Genomic DNA, 10,726 nt, shown 5'->3' with positions numbered 1-10,726 from the left:
CATTCTACTCTTTGCTACTTTCTCCCCACTCCCACCCTCCTCTAGCTTATCTCTCCACACTTCAGGCTCACTCCTTTATTCCTGATGAAGGGCTTTTGCCCGAAACGTCGATTTTGCTGCACTTTGGATGTTGCCTGAACTTCTGTGCTCTTCCAGCACCACTAATCCAGTACCTGTTGGATTGTAGCTTGTGTTGTGTGATTTTTAACATTTGACTTAAAGGTAAGTATCCCATATGCCTTTCCAACAACTTTTCTACTTGTCCTCCCAGAAAGCTTTACCTCTCACTCTTCAGATGGGCAGAACATAGGCTCTTCAGGATTAAATTCCATTTGCCAATCTACATAGCCTGCTTCCAGACTATAGGGATTCTATTTGACCCAATCATCCAAAGAGCTTCCCACCCAGATCCAACACCATATCCCATAACCCTGTCTCTACCATGGCCAATCCATCTATTCTTCATTTCTTTGCACTGTAGGAAGAAACCAGAGCACCTGGCAGAAACAAGAATGTGCAAACCCAACAGAGACAGTCGCTTGAGAATAGAATCAAACTCTGGTCCCTGTTCGGTAGTACTGCTAACCACTGAGTCATGATGCCACCCCCATCTAGACCCATATAATCCAATCAACAATTTTCTTGTTATCTTCAAATTTACTGATCATACCTCATGTCTAATCATTAATGTGCATAACATACATCAAGGGATCCAGCAGTGAGCAATATGTTACACCACTGGACATCAGCTTCCAGTCACAAAAATGCTCTACTCTTGCAACAATCACCCTTTGTTTTCTACTACTCAGCCAATTTGACAAATGCCCTCAATCCTTGAAGATCTTAGGTCTTGCATGACAAGCTGATTAAGAAGCTTAAAAAATCCCTGTACTCCACTGCAACTGCACTCCCCTTATCTATACACCCAGTCACTATCTTGAAAAATTTAACAAATCAGTTAGACATGATCTCTCCCTTTAAAGCCATGCTGACTATCCTGGATTAAATCAAGGATAATCAATGTGATACTCAAGAAGGATGGGGGATAAACCAGGAAACAACAGGTCCATGAGCCTAACATCCCCAACAGGAAAACCATGGGAAATTAATTCTATTCTTCAGTTTATCCCTACCACTCTTGAATAATGGTACCACATTAGCTGTGTTCCAGTGCTTTGACTAGAGTAAGGGTGCCCAGGAGCATATAAAAATTACTGTCAGAGCCCCTGCAATCTCCTCATTGCCTCCTCCAGCAGGCTTAGATACATCTCAAATGGGCCAGGATGTTCATCCACTGTCAAGCCTACTGAAACCATTAATAACTCCTCCCTCTCAATGTTAATTTGGCCAAGTGTATCACAGTCCCTCCCCTGATTTCTAGATCTACATCATCCTTCTCTATTGTGAATACAAATACAAAGTACTTATTTAAAATCTAATTTAAAGTCTTCTGGCACAATAATGCAAATATTTTAAATTTAGGTGGAAGTAATACTACTGTCACTATATTAATGAAATAATATGTTCAGATCTATCAGCAGGACAACATTTTATGTCCATTTTACTCTCATGGCTTTGCCAGACCAAACAAGTCATTTTAATCCTGACGTGTGGTGGAACAGAAGAAACAATTATAAATGGAGTGCTAAGTTTGTTTAAACAATATTTCAATTTCTTTTATTTATAGCAAACATTCAAAAAGATAATTGCGCAATTTGATTTACATCATTAGCTGCAAGAATTCCCTTTCAAGTGATGTCAAAGCAATATTGCAGTGCTATCCTTTCAATCATTCAATGAGAAAATGAAACTTTCAACCATTGCAATTTGATCAATGAAAGGATGACACAGTGAAATGGTTTTCATTGGTAATCCAGTCTGGAACGATGGTGTGCATAAGATGTGCAGTTGATGCAAAGAATTTCAAAACAGAACCAGTTTTCTTAAGTCGATTATATAAATGCATAAGCTACCACAGAAATTTATACCATAGTGAGAAATCAATTTTTGATAATACTCGAGACAAACTGTTCAAATATTTGCTCAAGAAATCCCCTCTCTCATTCCACACAAGTTCCATCAGGAAAGTTCAGAAAGAATAATCAAAAATTAATGATAAAATAAAGTTATTCCATAACTGGTTCAGCAGTACAGTATGACCTCACCCAGATTGTGCAAGACTAGACGTTTGAATCCGTACATTCATGATAATAGTAAATTACAAACAAATCAATTTATTACAAATGAATGTAACATACTGCACAATTTCAGATAGCCTTCCAGAGAACAAAACAAGAAGTTTGAAAAGACAGCTTGCAGACTGCTTGTCTATTTTAATCATCACTATGACTACCGTCACCTCATTGAAGCTGTCTTCTGTTAATCCTGCAAGCAACTAACACCCTTTTAAAAAAAAACTTGGCAAATCTTTTGCCTCCCAAATATTTTTTTAAAAATTGGACTGAGATAACAGTCCAGTAAAACCAACAAAAGAATGGATGCACTAGAATTGATGCACCTGAAAGAATCTACAAATCCTAATGAAAGTAGTTAGGAAAATGTCAGAGGTTATTTTACCATTTAATAGACACTAAAGAAAATAGTTAAGCATGTTAGTAATTTTCTGAAATCAATTCATTTTTTAAATTATTTAACGATTTAAGATGTTTTAAGTACTATCTCAAAAGATCATATTTTAAGGGTGATTCTAAAATTTACTTGTTGCCTTATTTTGCTAAGAAAATATTACTGTTTTGAGGTTGGTTTGGAGTTTAGTTTAGAGAAGTGCTACTCAGATGTGCCAGGAAAGAGATCAGATCACTTTATGATTCATTTAATGACACATCTAGTTAGTGGCAGCTGTATGTGTGTACATACAAGTTCAACAGCCACATCCACAGATAAAGGAAAATGCTTTGGGAGTGCGTAGAAAACCAAGGCCTATCAGGTCTATCCGACAGGGAGTGTCCAATAACCCAGGGAACCAAGTTGAGAAAAAAAACAACTGTTTCCTCTCCTCTCCCAAACCAGTGGGTGTACTGGGTTCACCATGGCTGGGTTCACTTTAATTTTCAAATGCTTCAATGCTCCTATTGAATTTAACATTTAAGTGTAATTAATACCCTGAGAAACATACTCAGTGCACATTGAATAAAAGTCTCACAATGGAGTTACAGACTAATCTCAATGTTTTACAAATAAAAGATATTCAAATTGATGACTAAGTATGTTTGAATAAAACCAATCTCCAATTGGGTTACAAATTGATCAAGTGGGGTCTTTGCTTGTTTCACTTCTTCACAATGAGATGGCTAATTAACCTCCAAGTTCCCAATTTAGAAGAGAATGAAGCAGTTGGGTTACAATTTGGTGCAATTTTACCTTCAACATCCATGTAATGCATAAAAACAGAATCAATACAGTTTACAGAAGCAGTTCCCAAAAAACTATCTTATAGTAAAAATTAAAATCTTTCAAGAAAAATATTCAAAGGACTTTAAAAATCCTGACTTTTTTTGCCTCAAGACATTTCTTTGCTATTTTGAGAATTTGCTTTAGACTTGATTTAGAGGACTTGACATACAAAAGTAACTCAGAATTTCCTTTCGTACAATTCCCAAGATTTCACACTGTAGCATTTTGCTTTGGTGCATTACACAACTCAATTAGGTTAAAGGCACAAGCACGTCACAGGGTACTGAAGGCTTTTTTCTTCTTTGGAAAAAACAGGTCCCATCTCAGCTGAGGCCGCAGTACACATGCTTTTTCTTTACAGGCGTAGCCTTTTGGGCAGCAATGCAGCTTATCTTCACAGCAGGTAGCCTGAAGAGTAATAAAAATGTTACATCATAGCAATCTACAACCATATAACATTATGTCACAGAGTAAGAATGAGGGGTATGTTCAAAGGGATTTTGAATCCTTCTAAGACAATGACAGTCATTATGGCCCAGAAGACAACTATTTGGTCAACAGGTCCATGCCTCTCGGTGTTGCTCCTTGTTCTGTCCACATAGCCAGCACACAGTACCCCTCCAATTTTCATTTGGAATCACTATCTGCACTTAAATCATGTTCTACATTATTAGAACTTGTGTAATGAGGTTCTTCCATATTTCTTATTGTTACAAGTTTTATTTTAAACAAGAATCCACCTGATGCTTAGCGCTTTGATCTGTTTGTCTGGGTTGAGAATCAGAGCTATGAAAGAATTTGCCTGGATACCAGAATCAAAACCAGAGCAATGAACAAAATGAACATTTTGTATCTGTTTTTGAATTACTGCTTCTTGTCTAGGCAAACTGCCTTATGCAAAAATAACCATTTGTTGAACCTAAATGTGTAAAGGACATGCTGCAAAAGTGAACAAACTAATGGCAATTTTACACGATTGTGACTAAACTGGGGGTAGGGGGAATGCAGGAATGTTAGGTGGCCAACTATTGAGATAACTCACCTCAGTACTCGCCAAATAGCTCTCGAAGGCCTGAAGGCCTGACTGGTCGAGCTTAGGTTACTTTCTTGGCCTATTACAGGCCTTAGTACTGGTGTCCCCGGGTCAGCAGAACGGTCTGCTAGCTTCTGGATACTAAAGACTGTTGGTCAAGGCCTACTCCTCAGGGAACCCAACTGACAGGAAGTAAGGATATTTTTGTCTTCTTGACTCAGGCAAAGCGGGCAGACTCAATCAAAAGCAGATGCCAATCCGTTGCAAATCATCCATGCCTCCAGTTGCTCCAGACTGCCCCCCACCAATGCATCAAATGGATTGTCTTGGTTACCTAGTAGGGAACTAAACATCTTTCTCACCTATCAGAAACATAGCTAAATGGGAAGGTAGTATTGAAGCCCTTAAGTTGATCACTTAAGGGCCTTAATTGGTGGCAAGTTGAGAACGTTTCCAGTGGACTTGTCCTCTAGCAACAGTAGGGCTCTGTACTACAATAACAGTGTCCCTGCCAGGAGATTTTAGTTCAAGTTGCACCTGCTTCAGAGGAGAGTAATGTCGTTTATGAACAGGCCGATTACAAAACATCATAAAGTCTGGTTGAAGATTTGTAGCTCGGGTATCCGTTGTTGTGGTTCTGCTCGCCGAGCTGGAAGTTTTTGCTGCAAACGTTTTGTTCCCTGGCTAGGGAACATCATCAGTGCTGTTGGAGCCTCGTGTGAAGCGCTGCTTTGATGTTTCTTCCGGTATTTATATTGGTTTGTTCTTGCCGCTTCCGGGTGTCAGTTTCAGCTGCAGTGATTTGTATGTGGGGTCCAGGTCGATGTGTCTGTTGATGGATGTTCTTGCCGCTTCCGGGTGACACCCGGAACAACACTTTACATTAAGTGTGACTACAACCAGCAAAGGAAAATGGTTTTGATTGCTGGAAGTCTATCATCCTAGCACTATGACATCACTAGAGTCTAAATAGTCTGCTAGACCCAACTGCCATCAGCTTTTTCATCGATGACCTTCCTTCTAGAAGGGTGGAACTGAGGATGATGATGCTGATTGCACAATGTCCAGTACTATTCAGAAACTGAAGTTGTCCATATGCAGCAGGGTCAACTCTAAATGTTGCCCCTTGATGTTCAGTGGCATTACCATTGCTGAATCCCTCACAATCAACAACATAGGGGCTGTCATTGACCAGAAACAGACCTGGACCAGTCATGAAAACACGTGGCTACTACAGCAGGTGACAGGGCAAGAATGCTGCAGCAAGAACTCACCAAACCGAGTGCCTACCCACACTCTACAATGCAAAACTCAGGAGTGTTAGAGAATACTATCTACATGCCTGGATGTTTGCAGTTCCAATAACATCATCTAGGACAAAGTAGCCCAATGACTGGCACTAACCAGCACCTTCAACATTTGCTCCCCCACACCACCAATGACAGTGTCAACAGTGTGTAGCATGCAGGAACTGCATTGAATTAACTCACCCAGGCTCCTCCAAACAACCGATCAGTTATGACTCCTACCCTCCAGAAGGATAGCAGCACCCATACACCAGCCTGATATATCAATGTTAACTCTGTCCAGCAAAGATTGCAGTTACTCAAGGAAGCAGCACCCATTACCGTGTCTCCGGACCAATTTGATATAAGAAATACTAGCAACACCCATATCCCATGATCAAATTTTAAAAATGACCTTCTCATCCAGACCCATTATTGCTGACATGGCAAGAAACTAAACAGAGCCAACTCAACCAATTATTGCTCCTTCCTGTCACCTACAATTGAGGGAGAATTCTGCCCCAAGTCTTTAAACTGACAGAAGTCAGTTAAACTTTCATTTTGCAAGTGAATAAAGTCAATATATCCCATAGTTTCCTTTTTGTGTGTTTGGGACAAAATATAGTGGAATTTGCTTGTCCCAATAGCGCTAATGACTCTCTGTGTCAACACTCAGATTTATGTTTAGAAGACAGCACAATTTTTAAAAGTAGTTTTCATGGTGACTGGGTGATTCTAGTAAGGCCAATTTTATGTCTCACCTCCAGTTATCTTGAGATGAAGGCTCATGTATTGTTTTCTGCATGATAACTAGCAAATTTGCTCTGTTGTTGGAAATGATATTGGACATGGGTTTGGGCTTGAAAAAGATATATTTGTTTAAACTGTAACCCTGATTATAAGCGAAGTCTGCTAACCTGGACAACTTTAGAGGATTTGGAGTTAAGACCTCTGCTTTACGGCACAAACACTTTTGCTTCTAAGATGGAATGTAGTCCAGTTCATTAGAAAACAACCATGCTGAAAAAAGATCCTGAAACTCACTTTGTGCCATGCTGAGGGCCAGATGGTCAAACTCTATACCTATGCAATGTTTCAATAAGCTAAACTTTTCCTCCTAAACATTTACACTTTCACTGTCTGAGATATTTCCAGCTGAAATGAGCAGCTTATGGAACAGAATTTAAGAGACTAGGTAAGAGACATTACCACACTAATCAGTGAAAAATCTGACTTACAAACTCGATTAAGGAACCCTGTAATCAACATCTCAAGCCAACCTTTGCTCGTTTGGTTCATTTATGAAAAAGTGAATTCATTTGAACTCAGGCTATTACATTGTGGTATTACACAGAATGGCAATCCAAGCAAAGTAGGATGGAGGCTGACGAAATTACAAAGCATCAGAGAGAATCTCAAGATATGTAGTTACAAAATTTGTGATTTGGCATTCAACACTAGCTGCCAGCACTGCAACTCCAATGAGTTGATGTCAAAGCAATTCACGTAAAACAATTATAATTCATAAGAATAAAGAGGGAAATGTGTAAATCATCTACAAGAGATGCATTTTACCTAAAAAGATATTTGAATCTCATTAAAACATGCTGATGCCACCACAGCTTCATATAATCCAATTGGACTCCAGTTTACCTCTGCCCCACATTCTTCCTCCCATCAAGGAAAGCATCTCTGAATGCTATCACATACCTTCATATCCACTTGTAAAAACAATTGGCCACTTCGAAGTTATCATAAATGGCTCTCTCTTTTTTCAAGGTCACTAGATAGTATTGAAAATTAAGCATTGAAAATCTATTGTTCTCTTGTGTGCATCTGAAGGACTCAACTTCAACTGATCAGCTCTGCCAGCAATCTAGCTCAGACTAGTAAGTTCATTATTGAGTGCCTTCAGATTAATATTCTGCAGTGCTGAGATGGTAAAATCAATCCATTGAGTGTGTGGAGTACAATTTCTGAAACACTTACTTGTTCGTATGGACAGCACGCCCAGCCCCCTGAAGAAATTTTACAGCACGTGGCTGGAGATTGGCAGTGGAATGTGTCGTCACATTTTTTATCAGAGAGGGGCGAACGTTTGGCCTCCCAAGGTACAGAAAGGCTTTGCTTTTCACAAGTTCCAGCCTTCACATTACAGGTGTAGCCATGTGGACAGCAGTGCTCATGATCCTCGCAGCACACTGCCTATTGGAAATACAAGGAAATCTTCAGTACTATTTCAAACCTTGAAAGTTCCTTCTATTTGTAGCAAGCAGTTGGTCATAAAACTTGATCAAGACAATTTAAATCTAAAATTTATAACATTAAATGGGGAGCAACTATTAATACAACCTTTTTTTTGTCTTTATTAAAAAATGGACAGAATTATAGAACCTTTAAAACATGCAGAACTTCACTGCAGTGGTTTATTGGAATTGAAACTTGCATTCATAGCAATTTTATTTGCTTCTATGGACATTATGTTAACTCCTGACAAAAAGGATGTTTGAACTGTAAGTCTCAAAACCCAGACAACTCCATTTCACTTGTAATTCTATTTTGTGATACCAACACAGTTAAATACATGATGTCACTTATGAGATGACATCAATATAGGCTCACTGTTTTTGTTACTGAACTCCATGCTTCTGAGTGAGAATATTCCTCCAGTCCATCACAAATACATTAAGCACAGTGCATTGGAAGTAATTGCTCAAATTAACTATAAATTGACAGCCAGCACTTGAGAGGGTTTCATAGCTTTACCTGCCATTTGCCAGACTTTCTATCCATGGATCTGTACAAAAAACATCAACATTTACCCAGCACACAATCCATCAATGGCATTTTGAGAAAGGGAAATATTTGCTCATAACAACAAATAAACCAATCAACTTTAAAATGTCAATAGCAAATAAAATGGAAGTGAACAGAAAATGAGTTGGGAGCGTATCAATCAGCAGGTTTATGATCTTTATATTAGAAAAAGAAATCGGTTTTCCTGGTTTACTTTCACACATTCCTTAGCATGTGAGGTGTGAAAACTGACAGTGCTTTGGAGAAAACATTTTCATTTGTAACTTAATCACAGTGTAATGTTGAGGAATATGAGAGGAGGAAATGCAAAATAAAATATTTCCACTGTCAACAAACTGGAATCAAATTGATGGTTTTATAAACTTAAATAAATAACTATTCAACTGTATGTGCTTAAAGAGGTACAATAGATTTTATTCCTCAGTACAGTACATGAAATGCTGTTTTAAATGAAAGGTTGTAAACTGATCGCTCCCCACTATCTTCTGTATCTTACTTTAAATCAGCACTTAAACAACAAGCAACATAGCTGTATTGCACACCTATATTAGAAGTACAGAATTGCTAATCCTTCCCCATTGTTGTCAATTCAGAAGCTGTATAATCATTTGGACTAATAATTTACCAAATTTATTAAATTGAATTCTATATTTGCTATAAGCCTAAGTTGGAGACTCAGTAACATTTCCACTATTTTCTGCACTATATTTGCATGGTCCTCACAGAAAGCATATGTACCATAGCTGATGACAGACAGTAGCAACCTTCTCAGCTCTAATGTCATGCACATGCTAATATCTTTGGAAATGGAAGTGTTCTGGGTAGATTAAGCACTAAAGTGCATGTGCCACTTGTGGAATCACACCAATATTAATCAACATCTTCAAGACAAAACATTGCGGGGGTGGGGGAAACAGTCAGAAGACAACACGTGTAGGGGTATGGGAGGAGAGGAGAAAGAAACACAAGAAAGGGAGGGTTGGGAGAGTTGAGGAATATGAGGTTTGGTATCTTTTTCATTTGATATTAAAAAATAAAACCAGTATTTGAACCATTTATACAATCTGCAAAAAAGAACTTTAGGCCCATAAACAAAAGTCTTCTGAAATCAAAAGGAAGGCAGACAAAGTGCACTAAGATGCAGTGTAATCCAATATTAACTGACTACACAAAGCAGACTAACAAAAATTTTATAGAATGTATGAAATGATTTATACATGCAACTGAACATTAACAAAAGCACCTGGTAAGGTTCAACAGATAGCAATGATGAAAAGCAGAGGGAAAAATTGCATTCATGTCCAAAATATTAATAACCAGTATTTTGGTTACAAGTTTAATCCAAGTGATGATACACAATTCATTTGAAAAAAATGTTAATTTGCACTTGCTCTTGTCCCTCATCAGAGAAGGATGGCTGTTGCTCCATTACATAATTTCGGGTCCTCCTTTGTTGTCCTCCCATATTTTGGTCAAATGGCCACTAGTCACACATGAACTTTGAATGCTGCCAGAATACTCAATAATCCAGCATTCAGCCAGCATCCATACATATCCATTCCAGGAGTCAGTATAAACCCATCCCATCAGGACGGAACCAAGTATTGGACTACAATTGCCCCTCCAATGAAACTGCCCTGGCAGCAATCAGCCAAATTTCTCCAGGTCAAGCCGAAAGCCACCATTATTGCATAGAAAGCAATACACTAGAGATGCTGGAAATGGAAAACAAAGAAAATGCAAAGCAGGTCTGGCAGCATCTATGGACAGACAATTAACATTTCAAGTCTGATAAGATTTCTTCACAACTGAAAACAAATGGAAAGCAATGTTTGTTATACTGTTGACAGAGGGGTAGAAGGAATGAGTGGAATGGATAATGAGGGGACACAGAGCAAAAGATAAAGGGAGTGATAATGGTGTTGAAAGAGAGATGGAGACACAAAATAAATGTAAACGTTACGTGTGAAAAGTAACAAAAACAGGTTTGCTCTGTTGATAGTAAAGTCTCATGCACAAATAAGATATAGTTCTTGGGGGTGGTGAGTTAGCATTATAATTAAAATGAAGCACAGAAGTTATGTTCTGAGGTCATTAAACTCAATATTGAGTCCTAGAGACTGTCAGGTGCCTAAGTGAAGGTAATGATTGTTCCTCCAAGTTGCATTGAGTTTCA

At 38.4% G+C, this 10,726-nt stretch overlaps 1 protein-coding gene across 1 annotated transcript in view; it reads right to left on the bottom strand.

Annotated features, from left to right (window-relative positions):
- Positions 1-1,650: 1,650 nt before the first annotated feature.
- grna (granulin a) overlaps positions 1,651-10,726 on the bottom strand; it is a 115,575-nt gene continuing 106,499 nt past the window's right edge. Inside the window, exons 15-16 of the mRNA XM_060848528.1 lie at positions 7,723-7,938; positions 1,651-3,822 (exon numbers count right to left, since the gene is read on the bottom strand). Of these exons, the coding sequence (XP_060704511.1) occupies positions 3,688-3,822; positions 7,723-7,938 (351 nt within the window). The 3' untranslated portion in view covers positions 1,651-3,687. The remainder of the gene's footprint in view (positions 3,823-7,722; positions 7,939-10,726) is intronic.

The sequence above is a fragment of the Hemiscyllium ocellatum genome, chromosome 32, assembly GCF_020745735.1.
Source record: "Hemiscyllium ocellatum isolate sHemOce1 chromosome 32, sHemOce1.pat.X.cur, whole genome shotgun sequence".
Lineage (NCBI taxonomy): Eukaryota > Metazoa > Chordata > Chondrichthyes > Orectolobiformes > Hemiscylliidae > Hemiscyllium > Hemiscyllium ocellatum.
This window is presented reverse-complemented; position numbering and strand designations above follow the sequence as displayed.